Source organism: Brachyhypopomus gauderio, unplaced genomic scaffold, assembly GCF_052324685.1.
Source record: "Brachyhypopomus gauderio isolate BG-103 unplaced genomic scaffold, BGAUD_0.2 sc116, whole genome shotgun sequence".
NCBI lineage: Eukaryota > Metazoa > Chordata > Actinopteri > Gymnotiformes > Hypopomidae > Brachyhypopomus > Brachyhypopomus gauderio.
This window is the reverse complement of record NW_027506937.1, coordinates 142,556-159,329: the sequence shown is the minus strand read 5'-3', so window position 1 is coordinate 159,329 and position 16,774 is coordinate 142,556. Positions and strand designations below refer to the sequence as shown.

Below are 16,774 nucleotides of genomic sequence, written 5' to 3'. Positions count from 1 at the left end.
AGTGCAAGAGATGGCAATATACTTAGACAGCACTGGACAGCTGCTTCAGTCAATAGTTTCTTCACTTTAGTCTTCATAGTTCTCTTCATCTTTTCCACTGCTGTTAGACTACACAACCCACACTGCTCCTAGTAAACCCCACACATCAGCAATCAAAAAATTGATCAAATATGGTTATTTGAGGGACCTTTACTTTGAAATGCCACATCAGATCTTCTTGATCTTGACTGAGTGACATCTGTAGGTGGTGTTCTACCATTCTGTAGTGAAATTACTCTGTGCAATCAGGAGGATTTTTTTAATGACACTGTAAATATAAAAAGGTGTAAAAGTAACAAATGTAGTAATTTACTTTCAAGGTTTTTATTTTCATAGACATTAAATACAGTTTTATTCACGATTTATTAGTTCTGAATTAAATGATTTACTAGTTTATTTATTGTTTTTTTTTACTCATTCTGTACACCATTTAGATTTAAATGTGGAATCACAAGCCGCATCACCCATTATCGTAATCTATGAAATAAGCGCAACTTCGCGATTTTTTCGGGGGCTGGCTTGACCAAGATTTTTTAAGTGAGGGCTGGCTTGACCGCAGTATATAACATGGCTTCAGTAAAAGAAGATTCCGAGTTATGTGAGTATTTCCTTATTACTGAAAGTAATACTACTGCGTAGTTAAAACGACGAAGCTTTACAAACCTTCGTGTTTCGGTTTTAGCTCCGTATGTCATCAGAGCATTATGAGTATGTTGTAATCCGGCCTGGTTCTGGTTCAATAAAACATAATGGGCATATAATCTTGAGTCATATATTCAAAACCAGAACTACATGCAGGACTTGATTTGAGGAGGGATGCGAGGAGATGCTAACCATATCCTTAACCTTGATGTGTTGTTGACAGTGTTGTGCGTGAGCCAGTTCAAAAGAACGCGTTCATTAAACACGCTCATTTTTTCGTGAACGTTGAACTGAACGCAACACATTTTAAAATAAAGAGCTTGAACGTGATTTAGTTCACATTATCGTGTCGTGAACGGCAGACGTCACTGTAATTGAACCGTTACCCGTGATGAATTGCTGCAGAGCGGGGTAGGCATAGCAACGCTGCGTAGCAGGCAAAGACGGGAGGGAGGGAGGGAGGGAGAGAGAGAGAGCTGCAAAATTATTTGAATATCTCACGAAAAAAGTGAACTGAACTTTGAACTAGTTCAGAATTCATTTCTCACGTCTAAAGTCACATTCAAGATTCAAGATTCAAAGCTTTATTGTCGTATGTACAGTAGAAAACGGGTTTCTCTGTACAATGAAATTCTTTTTTTGCTGTCTGCACAGGATGTAATAAGTACAAAGTTTCAACAAATACTAATAATAATAATAAATATATATATATAAAACACCCTGAAATAAAAATTATTTACAATGTGCAAGTATGAACAAAAGGTGCAACAAGGTGTAAACATACATGTGCAGTTGTATGTTTACTGTAAACAATCATGCACTCATATCGTGCAAAGGTCAGCTGTTTAAGAGTCTGATAGCTGTTGGAAAGAAAGAAGTCTTTAATCTAGTTGTCCTGCACTTCACACTTCTGTATCTCTGGCCTGAGGGTAGAAGTCTGAATAGTCCATGTTGGGGATGGGTGGGGTCTTTGATGATGGAGGCAGCTCTTCTGTGAACTCTTTGATGGTAGATGCTCTGGAGAGAGGGCTGTGCCGTCCTGGTGATTTTCGTAGCAGTTTTTATCACTCTCTCCAGGTGTTTACGGTCCTTCGCAGTCGAACTGCCGTACCACACGGTGATGCAGTTTGTCAGAATGGACTCTATGATGCAGTGGTAGAAGTTGTTGAGTATTTTGGGTGACATTCCAAATTTCCTCAGCCTTCTCAAGAAATGTAACCGCTGCTGAGCCCTCTTCAGCACCTGCGTGGTGTTTAGTGTCCAAGTGAGGTCATCACTAATGTGGACCCCTAGGTATCTGTAGTGTCTGGTATGTTGTTCTGAATGTAGGACAGCACCACTCTCTCGAAGCACTTCATAATGATTGGAGTGAGCGCTACTGGCCTATAGTCATTCAGGCAGGAAAGTTCTTCTTGGGCAGAGGGATGATAGTGGTGGTCTTGTAACAGGTGGGAACTGTGCATTGTTTGAGGGAAAGGTTGAATATAGAGGTGAAAACATCAGCCAGCTCGTTAGCACATGCTCCGAGGGCTCGACCAGGAATGTTGTCAGGTCCTGCAGCTTTGTGGGGGTTGATCCTCCTCAGGGCTTTGTGTACTTGGGCTGTCGAGACAACTGGTGGGGGGCTGGAGAGTTGTGTAATTGAGGCGTGTGTATTCACATGCAATTTGTCATTATCAATAGTGGCATTGTTTTAATCAAATAAAAATAAAACGAAAATACTTTTTAGTTTGTTTCATTTTAATTTAACTGTATATTGTGGCACTTGAATTTCATTAAAGGTGCACTGGAAGGCATTTATCCTGTATGTAGTGACTTATTATCCAATGTCTTAAGGATTACTTAGCACAATTAACAAATGGTCCGGGATACTACTGAACAGTGGTGTTGTCCTATGAATTAGGGAAACGCACTTTACTGGTGGAGCTGGGACGCACCAGCATCACATTTTATATATTTTGCACGCAAAAGTCAGTATCTTTTCTCCAGCAGCCAGCACGTAGGCTTAATGTATCCTCTGGCAAAGCTGCATAGGTATAATGATCAGAATAGTTAAACAACAGTTAAATTTAAACTATTATATGAACTTACCCAGGAGAAGGCTGAGGGCTATTAATGAACACTGAACATGTAATGACTGATAAGTAACAACACATTAAAAGTAAACTGTATGCTAAGCTGAAAAGTACTTCAAAACTCTCACGTGTAGGCTATGCTCTAATACACTATGCTGACTAGTTGCTGACCAATGAGATGACAGTGTACTTCTTCTGACACGTACTGTATCAGCTCTCAGCAACTACCAGTATAGATGACTGGTGTCTTATCTTGTTGGTAGTGACTCAGCACTGCAGACTGCATCATGAGTGCGGCTGCCGACTGCTGTAGATGTTGAAACAGTATAAATCACAGGAGATTGGAAACTTGCAAGGCCTTGCTGCTTCCATAATTAGGCAATATTGTGTCAGGCCTGGCTCAGATGCGGCTCCTCCGGCAACCACAGGAGGGGGCTCACGAGTCCTTGGCAGTCACGATCAGGTACTCCGACAAAATTACGGAGCAACTTAGTTACGTCACTGCAGCTATACGGATCCTAGCCAGTTCTACCTACCTACCTCACCTCAAACCTACTCTCCCTTCTCCTGCTCGTTACTCAGAAGATCCTGAAGGGTGTAGAGGTTTTTTATGACAGTGTTCACTAGTGTTCAAACAGAAACCCTCACGTTTCCCTCCCGAACGTGCGTACGGTAGCCTACGTGGTGGCGTTGCTTTGGCCTGGGCCACTCCTCTTTTGGAAGCACAGGCAGACGTATGCTCCACATACAAACGTTTCTCTGACCTAGCTGACCTAGACACCTTAATCACGTTCACAGTACGCCTAGACAATCGCCGTCGTGAACGCCATCAAGCCAGAAGGCTGCCCAAAATGCGACGTTACACCTGCATAGGGCTGGCATAACGACTATTTTTCTTTCGATTCAACTATCGACTATTTTATCGTCTAAACAATTAATTTTCTGCGGGGGGGGGGGGGGGGGGGGGGGGGGGTGTTGCATGTTGCGTACCGACAGTCACGCTGTCTACATTCTGATTAAGAACAGGGCTGCGCTCACTTTAGCATAAATTCCAGCACTTTTCAAACCTGAAACACAATGTAACATTAAAATTCATCAGGTAAATGTTCCTTCCCCTGTTTTTGAGGGGTGTTTCTTTATACTACCACATGTCGTTTCAGAGAACACTGCAAAGATTGTGACGCGGCGAGTTTAAACGCCTCCGCCGTTCGCGCAGGTTCACGCGAGGTGTGCCGAGTCGCGCGCTACAGTCACTCGCGAAAGTATAATCCATAATAAATAATCCAGCCATGCGTGTGACGTAATCTCAGGGATTACGTCACACGCAGCGCTGTGCGGCCGTAATGCCTGTAAATTAAAATTTTAATGGTCCAATGAAGGTCATTTAAAAATCAGGACATTTCCTCACTTAAAAAACCCCGGGACTGTACGTAAAATACGGACATGTCCCGGGACATACGGATGTTTAGTCACCCTACTTTAAGAGAGCTGGACTGTTTGCCATACCGAGCCACAGCACGTTTAACGGCTTCGGCTCTTTCTCTTGCATCGCTATCAGGTAGGCTAACTGATTTGTATTAGCCTAAATTTAAACATGGGTCTGTGGCGGGTGTTGAGTGCAGAGCGTTGAGGAGCGATTTCGATTGGAGGATTGTGCTCTCTGAGATTTTTATTATTATTTTTTTTACTGATGCTGGTCCAGCGTGGCGCGTGCCAGTGATTATGCCTCGCGTGCCACATGTTTGCCGACCCCTGCTGTAGACTTTTGCAAAGCTCCTTTGGCTTCGCTGCAGCCGGTGTTACACCAGATTCTGTGACCGTCGAGTTTTGTGACCACAGGGGGCGCTATTTCACAGTTTCTGTTCAGAGGCACGAGCGCTTTATGAACGCTACGTAAACTACGCTGATGCGCTTTCTTTTCTCGTTTTGTTGGTGTCCGCGAGCCAAAAGACTACCAGCCAACTTTAAATTTCATGAATGGGATGGAGAGGTGAGCCCTTTAACTGGGGTCACGTATTCTGATAGCCGCCATCAGAACTGGTGACCCCAGTTGACAGTAAATGTCCCATTCATGAAATTTAAAGTTGGCTGCAATGGTGAGAGCATGGTAAGACTCCTGGAAATATGTGTTTGTTTTATTATTAATAGTATCTGGACATTCAGTGGGGTCACATATTCTGATGGCGGCTATCAGAATACGTGACCCCAGTTAAAGGGCTCACCTCTCCATCCCATTCATGATTTTTATTGTTGGCTGCAATGGTGAGAGGATGGTAAGACTCCTGGAAATATGTGTTTGTTTTATTATCAATAGTATCTGGACTAGGGTGCCCGCCAAACCAATGTAAAAAATTAAAGTTGGCAATTTTGACTGTGGTACCCTCCCAAATTGTAGTGCCAGCTTTGTTTATAAACACTGCAAAGTTTCAGAGCTGTAGGTTAATATTTACTGGTGGCTCAACATGAATAAAGTTGATACTATATGGCGAAGACACTTATGGTACCTGAGTGAAGAATTAATCGCTCTTGCATTCTTTGATGATGGTGTGAACAGCAACATCAAAAGAAATATGATTACTGCCCTTCAGAAAGCTGGCTCTGATGAAACTAAGCCACCAAAACGGATCGAGATTGAACCTGGTGTCATTCCTGAAAAGGAACTCCAAGACTTTGTCACAAACAGAACAATATCATTCTTTCACACTCTTGGGTTGAATGCAGACTTCCTTACACAAGCAGATCCTGACACTTGGCAGAAATGTGACGACTTTCTACAAGCAAAGAAATATGTTGAGTTTGGCCGTGGTAAATGATAGAGCAGAGCGAGCAGTAAAATTGATGCAGGACTTCAACACTTCAATTACAACAAATGAAGATCAGAAACAGTATCTTCTGCAGGCAGTCTTGAGCCACAGAGCCAGATATCCCGTCGCCAGGAAATCATTGTTTGCAGAGCCTGGCAGTGTTGCAGATGACATTCAGCACTAGCAGTAGCAGCACAGCATCGCAGACTGCGTGAATTTTATAATTCTTTGGACTGGCTGTAGCATAAACTTAGTTAAAGCAGTTGTGAATTCACTTTAAAATAATACAATTTGAGTTGTGATTATATATGATAGTGCATTAATAATTTGACATTGGTTGATGAGACATAAAGTAAACATTAACTGCCCAGCACTAGCGGCTATCGTATATTAACCAATATGTGTTAACTTTATACACATTGAGCCACCTTTAAATATTCAATAAAAAATTTGAAAAAATTACAGTGATTTACTATCATGCCATATAACAAACTGAGAGGGTACCACATGTGAAATTCAGAAGTTCGTTTTTGGCGGGCACCCTAATCTGGACATTCAGTAGGGTCACACCTTCTGTGGCAGCTGTGTTAAATTATGACTCTTGTGAATAACTATGGTTTAAAGACCTGGCACAGTTTCATCATCTACCATGAAAACCCCACCGTGACTCCACAATAACAGAAAACCAAGAAAAATTAACTCTAACTTTTTATTACTCTATATTTAAACATTTAATCCAAAGGGGCAGAATTACCATTCGTAATTACAGAATCTTTCAGCGATTGCTTACGATGAAGCTTGCTATTTTCGTGTAAAATGATCAAAACATTCTTGTTTAAGTACATTTATGTAATTAAGAGACGATAAAATGTAGATACAAAAATATCTGTCGTCTTTTGGCTCGCGGACACCAACAAAACGAGAAAAGAAAGCGCATCAGCGTAGTTTACAATTGACAAAATATGGCACACACACACACAGCGTTCGTAAAGCGCTCGTGCCTGTGAACAGAAACTGTGAAATAGCGCCCCCTGTGGTCACAAAACTCGACGGTTACAGAATCTGGTGTGGCATTTGTTCTTTTGAGTGGCGCTGACCAATGACTGGAGACTCTCTGATGTCACGCGTTGAGGAAAAACATTTCTTTGAACGGACGCATTTTAGAAATTAAAATGGAGCATTAATAAAAATAAAAACAAAAAAATAAATATACAAAACCGATGCGTCGACTTAAAATATTGACGTCATCGACTGTGTCAACCAATTGCCGCAGCCCTACACCTGCAGTTACACGTTACGCCTGCTGGCTTTTATTGATGGCTCACTGGTCAAAGAACTAGATATACCCCTGGTCAATCTAGACAAACGCCTCACTGTGGCCACTCTGGACGGACGCGCTTTAGCCTCAGGAGAAGTGGCTAGGCACACTATACCTGTCAACATGGACATAGGGGTTTATGAAGAACAGATCACGCTTTATGCCATCAGCGCCCCTCAAATGCGTCTCATACTGGGGTTTCCATGGCTACAGCACCACAACCCTGAAGTTGACTGGCTAGTACTGTGCATAGTTTGGGATCTGTGTGTAGGGAGTGTTTTTGCCACTGTGTGTGTGCTTGCTTTACTCTCGCGTTGACTAATATCATCACTGTTGATTGTGTCAGCTCGAGCCGGCACTTGGGTCCGTCTCTCTCTGTTTTTACATGTGATGGGTATGGTAATGTACTCACCACATGTAAAAACTGAGAGAGAGTTATATATTGCTTTTTCTTTACACTTTCAGCACACAAGATGAAGACTGCAGAGGACACACACAGTATTCATGACCCACCTCTCAGTAAGTACCCAACTGCTCATTTAAGACTATAAATAGATTCAAATGAATAAAGTGTCTAGATTGTTACCTGAAGGGCCAGTGTGTGTATGTATGTACAGGGTGAGTCAAAAGTCATAGGGCACCATCTTATTTCAGAAAAGTAAAGGAAAATTACATATCTGAATACCCCACGAAGTAATGGTGGTAATCCTCAGTGTTGTTTTTCTATGCTTATGATGCATCGACAGCTCTAGTCTATGACTGGCAAATGTTGCTGCAAATTAAAACACTCTATGGAAAACTTGTCGGTCACTAAAAACTTTTTATTTACTGGACCGACTCTCTGCTCCCCTGCTCACGGAGTTCCGCTACTGAATGACTGGGGGAGAAGATCAAAAACTTCACGGGAAAAGCGTTACAGGAAAAGGAGGGGTATGAGGGCCGACGTTCAGGTGAAATCCCGACGGCTCTGGAAGCAAGTTCAGGCTACTCCGTTGTTTTCCTGGGTGGCACTGGGTCCTTCTGTGGGAATGCTAGACGCCGTGGGGCGTGTGAGCGGTTGCGGTAGAGCGTCCTATTTACGGTTGGTGAGTCCCACAATGGGTAATGTTCCAGTTGTCCTACAAAGATCTCTTTTGTGCATCCAGCGTGGTCGTGAACGGGATGGACAGCGTGTGATACATGAGATTGCATGTGTCTCCAACGTCTCCCCAAACAGTAGGCTACTTCAGACTTTTCTTTTAAAATGTGCCTGGTCAACGCGCAAATAACAAAAGTTGGCAAGACAAAGCCATTCTATTGTGTTTTAATATATAGACCCCCGGGTCCAGCTGGTCAGTTTTTAACCGAGTTTACTGATCTTCTGACATCAATTATAAAACTGGATAGAGTTTTATTGCTTGGAGATTTTAATTTACATATTTATGACATCTTGGACAGTGTAGCCACTGAGTTTCTCTGTAAGACTGAATCTTTTAACTTTAAACAATGTGTCTCAGGTCCCACTCATGCGGGTGGTCATACACTAGACCTTGTTTTCTCATTAGGAGTAGACATTGATCAGATCTGTTGTGAGGATCTTCAAATCAGTTTTCAACACTCTATGACAGAGGTCCTCAACTGGCGGACCCGAACACAGTCCTGTCCAGACCCAATCTCATTCCTGATTAACTGGATACGGACCCAAAAAAATATATATTTATTAATGTTGAAAGGAGAATTAATTTTAAACCAGAGCATTTATTTCAGGGCTATTGAAAAAAAACACTCCGTCAAGAGTGTTACGTTCGACACACGCCACCTCCCGCTCAACAATTTACGTTCGCCGCCCCGGACCTCAGGTCACAGCTATCTGCCAAAATTGGACTGCGGAAAAATATAGTTGAATACCCCTGCTCTATGATTTTAACATTGATCATGATGACACTGAGCTTTTAATGCAGTCATTTCATCTGCACTGCTTAAATATCATGGATAAAGTTGTACCCTTAAAGCTCAGGTCTAAATCTATCCATAACACTGAACCATGGTTAACACAGGAGGTTCGTACCTACAGACAGGTCTGTCGCAGGGCTGAGGTTTTTATCTTTCTTATAAGGTAATGAACATCAGATCTAATATCCAGCCTGTGAAGTGTACAATTAGCGCTCCTCCACAACATTATTTAATAATTATGGAGTCATTTCAAACCATTAGCTTAGGAGATCTGATGGACATTATCGCGAAAACTAAACCTTCATTTAGTTCCTTGGATATAATTCCACCTTCATAATTCCACCTTCACGCTGTCTACATTCTGATTAAGAACAGGGCTGCGCTCACTTTAGCATAAATTCCAGCACTTTTCAAACCTGAAACACAATGTAACATTAAAATTCATCAGGTAAATGTTCCTTCCCCTGTTTTTGAGGGGTGTTTCTTTATACTACCACATGTCGTTTCAGAGAACACTGCAAAGATTGTGACGCGGCGAGTTTAAACGCCTCCGCCGTTCGAGGTGTGCCGAGTCGCGCGCTACAGTCACTCGCGAAAGTATAATCCATAATAAATAATCCAGCCATGACGCGGCTCAGGGATTACGTCACACGCAGCGCTGTGCGGCCGTAATGCCTGTAAATTAAAATTTTAATGGTCCAATGAAGGTCATTTAAAAACCAAGACATTTCCTCACTTAAAAAACCCCGGGACTGTACGTAAAATACGGACATGTCCCGGGACATACGGATGTTTAGTCACCCTACTTTAAGAGAGCTGGACTGTTTGCCATACCGAGCCACGGCACGTTTAACGGCTTCGGCTCTTTCTCTTGCATCGCTATCAGGTAGGCTAACTGATTTGTATTAGCCTAAATTTAAACATGGGTCTGTGGCGGGTGTTGAGTGCAGAGCGTTGAGGAGCGATTTCGATTGGAGGATTGTGCTCTCTGAGATTTTTATTATTATTTTTTTTACTGATGCTGGTCCAGCGTGGCGCGTGCCAGTGATTATGCCTCGCGTGCCACATGTTTGCCGACCCCTGCTGTAGACTTTTGCAAAGCTCCTTTGGCTTCGCTGCAGCCGGTGTTACACCAGATTCTGTGACCATCGAGTTTTGTGACCACAGGGGGCGCTATTTCACAGTTTCTGTTCAGAGGCACGAGCGCTTTATGAACGCTACGTAAACTACGCTGATGCGCTTTCTTTTCTCGTTTTGTTGGTGTCCGCGAGCCAAAAGACTACCAGCCAACTTTAAATTTCATGAATGGGATGGAGAGGTGAGCCCTTTAACTGGGGTCACGTATTCTGATAGCCGCCATCAGAACTGGTGACCCCAGTTGACAGTAAATGTCCCATTCATGAAATTTAAAGTTGGCTGCAATGGTGAGAGCATGGTAAGACTCCTGGAAATATGTGTTTGTTTTATTATCAATAGTATCTGGACATTCAGTGGGGTCACATATTCTGATGGCGGCTATCAGAATACGTGACCCCAGTTAAAGGGCTCACCTCTCCATCCCATTCATGATTTTTATTGTTGGCTGCAATGGTGAGAGGATGGTAAGACTCCTGGAAATATGTGTTTGTTTTATTATCAATAGTATCTGGACATTCAGTAGGGTCACACCTTCTGTGGCAGCTGTGTTAAATTATGACTCTTGTGAATAACTATGGTTTAAAGACCTGGCACAGTTTCATCATCTACCATGAAAACCCCACCGTGACTCCACAATAACAGAAAACCAAGAAAAATTTACTCTAACTTTTTATTACTCTATATTTAAACATTTTATCCAAAGGGGCAGAATTACCATTCGTAATTACAGAATCTTTCAGCGATTGCTTACGATGAAGCTTGCTATTTTCGTGTAAAATGATCAAAACATTCTTGTTTAAGTACATTTATGTAATTAAGAGACGATAAAATGTAAATACAAAAATATCTGTCGTCTTTTGGCTCGCGGACACCAACAAAACGAGAAAAGAAAGCGCATCAGCGTAGTTTACAATTGACAAAATATGGCACACACACACACATAGCGTTCGTAAAGTGCTCGTGCCTGTGAACAGAAACTGTGAAATAGCGCCCCCTGTGGTCACAAAACTCGACGGTCACAGAATCTGGTGTGGCATTTGTTCTTTTGAGTGGCGCTGACCAATGACTGGAGACTCTCTGATGTCACACGTTGAGGAAAAACATTTCTTTGAACGGACGCATTTTAGAAATTAAAATGGAGCATTAATAAAAATAAAAACAAAAAAATAAATATACAAAACCGATGCGTCGACTTAAAATATTGACGTCATCGACTGTGTCAACCAATTGCCGCAGCCCTACACCTGCAGTTACACGTTACGCCTGCTGGCTAGATATACCCCTGGTCAATCTAGACAAACGCCTCACTGTGGCCACTCTGGACGGACGCGCTTTAGCCTCAGGAGAAGTGGCTAGGCACACTATACCTGTCAACATGGACATAGGGGTTTATGAAGAACAGATCACGCTTTATGCCATCAGCGCCCCTCAAATGCGTCTCATACTGGGGTTTCCATGGCTACAGCACCACAACCCTGAAGTTGACTGGCTAGTACTGTGCATAGTTTGGGATCTGTGTGTAGGGAGTGTTTTTGCCACTGTGTGTGTGCTTGCTTTACTCTCGCGTTGACTAATATCATCACTGTTGATTGTGTCAGCTCGAGCCGGCACTTGGGTCCGTCTCTCTCTGTTTTTACATGTGATGGGTATGGTAATGTACTCACCACATGTAAAAACTGAGAGAGAGTTATATATTGCTTTTTCTTTACACTTTCAGCACACAAGATGAAGACTGCAGAGGACACACACAGTATTCATGACCCACCTCTCAGTAAGTACCCAACTGCTCATATAAGACTATAAATAGATTCAAATGAATAAAGTGTCTAGATTGTTACCTGAAGGGCCAGTGTGTGTATGTATGTACAGGGTGAGTCAAAAGTCATAGGGCACCATCTTATTTCAGAAAAGTAAAGGAAAATTACATATCTGAATACCCCACGAAGTAATGGTGGTAATCCTCAGTGTTGTTTTTCTATGCTTATGATGCATCGACAGCTCTAGTCTATGACTGGCAAATGTTGCTGCAAATTAAAACACTCTATGGAAAACTTGTCGGTCACTAAAAACTTTTTATTTACTGGACCGACTCTCTGCTCCCCTGCTCACGGAGTTCCGCTACTGAATGACTGGGGGAGAAGATCAAAAACTTCACGGGAAAAGCGTTACAGGAAAAGGAGGGGTATGAGGGCCGACGTTCAGGTGAAATCCCGACGGCTCTGGAAGCAAGTTCAGGCTACTCCGTTGTTTTCCTGGGTGGCACTGGGTCCTTCTGTGGGAATGCTAGACGCCGTGGGGCGTGTGAGCGGCTGCGGTAGAGCGTCCTATTTACGGTTGGTGAGTCCCACAATGGGTAATGTTCCAGTTGTCCTACAAAGATCTCTTTTGTGCATCCAGCGTGGTCGTGAACGGGATGGACAGCGTGTGATACATGAGATTGCATGTGTCTCCAACGTCTCCCCAAACAGTGGGCTACTTCAGACTTTTCTTTTAAAATGTGCCTGGTCAACGCGCAAATAACAAAAGTTGGCAAGACAAAGCCATTCTATTGTGTTTTAATATATAGACCCCCGGGTCCAGCTGGTCAGTTTTTAACCGAGTTTACTGATCTTCTGACATCAATTATAAAACTGGATAGAGTTTTATTGCTTGGAGATTTTAATTTACATATTTATGACATCTTGGACAGTGTAGCCACTGAGTTTCTCTGTAAGACTGAATCTTTTAACTTTAAACAATGTGTCTCAGGTCCCACTCATGCGGGTGGTCATACACTAGACCTTGTTTTCTCATTAGGAGTAGACATTGATCAGATCTGTTGTGAGGATCTTCAAATCAGTTTTCAACACTCTATGACAGAGGTCCTCAACTGGCGGACCCGAACGCAGTCCTGTCCAGACCCAATCTCATTCCTGATTAACTGGATACGGACCCAAAAAAATATATGTTTATTAATGTTGAAAGGAGAATTCATTTTAAACCAGAGCATTTATTTCAGGGCTATTGAAAAAAAACACTCCGTCAAGAGTGTTACGTTCGACACACGCCACCCCCCGCTCAACAATTTACGTTCGCCGCCCCGGACCTCAGGTCACAGCTATCTGCCAAAATTGGACTGCGGAAAAATATAGTTGAATACCCCTGCTCTATGATTTTAACATTGATCATGATGACACTGAGCTTTTAATGCAGTCATTTCATCTGCACTGCTTAAATATCATGGATAAAGTTGTACCCTTAAAGCTCAGGTCTAAATCTATCCATAACACTGAACCATGGTTAACACAGGAGGTTCGTACCTACAGACAGGTCTGTCGCAGGGCTGAGGTTTTTATCTTTCTTATAAGGTAATGAACATCAGATCTAATATCCAGCCTGTGAAGTGTACAATTAGCGCTCCTCCACAACATTATTTAATAATTATGGAGTCATTTCAAACCATTAGCTTAGGAGATCTGATGGACATTATCGCGAAAACTAAACCTTCATTTAGTTCCTTGGATATAATTCCACCTTCACAATTTTTTAAAGTTTTACCAGATATAGGCTCTGCAGCCTTAACTCTTATAAATTCTTCCTTGTTGACAGGTTGTGTTCCTACTTATTTTAAACATGCATCTGTCCAGCCAGTGATTAAAAAACCGAACCTTGATCCTGCAGAGCTTAAAAACTATAGACCAATATCTAAACTTCCATTTTTGTCTAAAATGAAAGACGTAAACCATTTCAATGCTGTACCGGATAAACCTACACAATCTCTCAGTCTCTTGATTAAGATCTGATGGTCTACAGTATTGAATGCAGAACTGAGGTCAAGCAATACTAAAGCAATACTAAAACTGAACAATCACCTACGTCAGAAGACATAAGCAGGTCATTAGAAACCCTCAGCAGAGCCGTTTCTGTAGAATGACGTTTACGAAAGCTAGACTGGTACTTATCATATATATTATATTTTTCCAGAGCAGCAGTGAGTTGATTGGCTACCACCTTCTCTAAGATTTTAGACAAAAATGGAAGTTTAGATATTGGTCTATAGTTTTTATGTCGCTGACTCTGTTCTTTTGTCCTGTGGTGTTCCGCAGGGTTCGGTCCTGGGCCCACTGTTATTTTCTCTCTACATGCTTCCCTTGGGCCAGATATTCGATGGTTTTAACATTACTTATCATCTGTTTGCTGACGATATTCAGCTTTACTTCTCCTTTAAACTGAATGAAATTCAGTGTCTACATAGGCTACTTGACTGTTTGGAAGCCATTAGGAACTGGTTGTCAAATAACTTCCTACAGCTAAATGCAGAAATTTTGATTGTTGCTCCTAGTAAGGTGACTCCGGTGATCAAACAATCGTTTGGTTTTTTTTCCCCAGTCACCCAGACGACGCTGCGTAACCTCTGTGTTATATTTGATCAGTCATTGTTGTTCGATAGACATGTTGAACAACTGACAAAATCTTGTTTCTTCCATTTGAGAAACATTGGCAAACTTAGATCTGTAGTCTCAAATTCAGAGCTCGAGATGCTTATTCATGCTTTTATTTAATCTCGCATTGATTACTGCAATTCCCTATTTACTTCACTTAGTGTGTCTGCTCTAAATCGCTTGCAGGCAATACAAAATGCTGCCGCTAGACTGCTTACTCGATCAAATAAACAATCCCATATTACTCCTCTACTATCATCCCTGCACTGGCTTCTGGTCAAACAACGTATACATTTTAAAATTCTCACTCTTACTTACAGAACGCTGCATGACCAGGCTCCACTGTATCTAACCGAGTTACTTAAGCCACATGTAGCCACACGTTGTCTTAGGTCAATCAACTTAGGTTTGTTGTCGGTTCCTCACCCTTGCTTAAAAACTCGTGGGGACCGAGCATTTGTAGTTACTGCACCAAGGCTATGGAACTCTTTGCCAAAGTTCCTAAGAGAAGCTGAGTCGGTTGAGTCATTTAAAAGGCAATTAAAGACCTAGCTTTTAAAATTGGATTTTGGATAATTTACTGTAATTGTATTTCATTTTATTGCCTTGCTGCTTGTTTTATTGTTTTATGAACTGTTTTGTGTAAAGCACTTTGTGACTGTTGTCTAAGATAAGTGCTATATAAATAAATTTTAATTTACTTAATGGGTGAGAGGTGCCTATTTTTAAGGCTTTGACCAGAACATGGCCGCCATCTTGAAAGCCACCATACTGGTTCAAGGGGCAAGTTTTGCAATGGGAAGGTGTTCATGTAGCATATCAGAGAAGACCAGAATTGATTGCTGCAATCAGATTTTGTGATTCAAGTTATCAACACAGAAATATCAGTTCCTACAGAAATTCAATAGCTTTTGAGTTTTTTGAGATACACTATACACTATAAGTATCCACTCCCCTTCCTTGACTCACATTTGAGCTTCGGTGACTCCTAATCCTGTCATGCCTGACTCCAGGACGGCTCCTCCTGCCACTACAGGGAAGAGCTCACGAGTCGAGTCGAGTCAGCGCAATCATGGGCTGATGGGCTGCCTCTGTTATTCTCCCTATTTAGGTAGCACAGTTGCAGTCCATCACTGCTGAATTGTTGTGGTTGTTGCTGCTAACGTCTAGCCAGTCTCTGTCAGTTTTGTGCGGTGTTGGGTGTCTCGCCAGTTTTACTGTCTCCGTTTGAACTTTTTCTCTCCTGAGCCACTCTTCTGGCCTATCTAAAGTTTTCCTGTTCTGTAATTTTCTCTGCCAGTGCTCTCATTTACGTTGGGAATTTCTTTTGTCGTAGCCCAGGGTTAAACCCATAACCCTAGTCTAAATTTTCTAGAGTAAACATTTACAGTTTTGTTAAAATATGTTCTAATTTGTGAGAAAATTTTGAGCTGGTAGGGTGTAGCTAACTAACTCAGTTATTATGCCAGTGTAGAGTGAAGTGTAGAGGAATCCCATTTGCTCGCAATACCTAACTTTACAGTCATTGTGTAAGAGACCATCTATCAACCTTTTTCTCTAATCAGAGTGGTCCTGTGGATCAGGGGAGGGGCCAGCGCACTCACACAGAAGCGCGGGCTGAATCAGTCAGTCGGAGTCAGAGTGAGATCGAGGGAAATAGAGACACCAAGATTTTACGTGGCTTGCGTGACCCAATACCATTTTGTGTCTGAGTTTCAGTTCTGTGTCTGGTTAAACTAGTAAACTGCTACCAGTTAGATTTTAAGGAGCAGTAGAGCCACCCTGCTGTGTTTATAAGGGTGAGTTGAGTGAAGTGTCAGCAATATTAGCATTCTGCTAACCGTTAGCGCTAGCTATTTCGACGAGCAGTTGACGAGCCGCTTGCTGATAGCGCCCTGGGTTACCGGAACACTCAGGGTTCCTCAGTCTAGCCTCCGCGGGCTAGACGCCCGCCTGATAGCACTCTGAGTTACTGGAACGCTCAGAGTTCCTCAGGTGAGCCACCATTACCATCTCCACTGCATTCCAAGATGGCGGGAGCACGAGTTTGTGAGCGCACTACACCTAAGCACTGATCAGTCCCACCAGGATTTCGCGGGCCTTTTTTGTGATTGTTGCAGGCTAAAATGTTTGATGTTTTTCAAAAAAACTGCGATGGAAGTTGCGGTGTGTTTTTGCTTTTTTTGTGAGTACATTGCAATAGGGAGTAAATGTTGTATGGTTTCCTCTATTTAGTAGTCCATTTTAATGATCTATTTACCTATTTATTCAGGGTTGCCAACTTTTTCAAGATCGCTTGGAGTGAGATTTGAACCTGGAGGGGGTGGCGAACGTTAATTATTGACGGGGCGGGGTTAGCGAACGTAAGTTGATACCGGGCGGCCTGTAAAATGGACACAAATTAAG

The 16,774-nt window shown here is 42.3% G+C and overlaps 1 protein-coding gene across 3 annotated transcripts in view; it reads left to right on the top strand.

The window, feature by feature from the left end:
* Positions 1-255: 255 nt before the first annotated feature.
* Positions 256-16,774, top strand: part of LOC143497923 (GTPase IMAP family member 7-like) — a 30,861-nt gene continuing 14,342 nt past the window's right edge. The window contains exons 1-3 of one of the 3 annotated variants that reach the window (XM_076993564.1): positions 257-637; positions 7,344-7,397; positions 11,665-11,718. In XM_076993564.1, coding sequence (XP_076849679.1) covers positions 607-637; positions 7,344-7,397; positions 11,665-11,718 — 139 coding nt within the window. In that variant the 5' untranslated portion in view covers positions 257-606. Of the gene's footprint in view, positions 638-7,343; positions 7,398-9,582; positions 9,697-11,664; positions 11,719-16,774 lie in introns of those variants that run through there. The other 2 variants (XM_076993565.1, XM_076993563.1) reach the window with 2 other exon arrangements.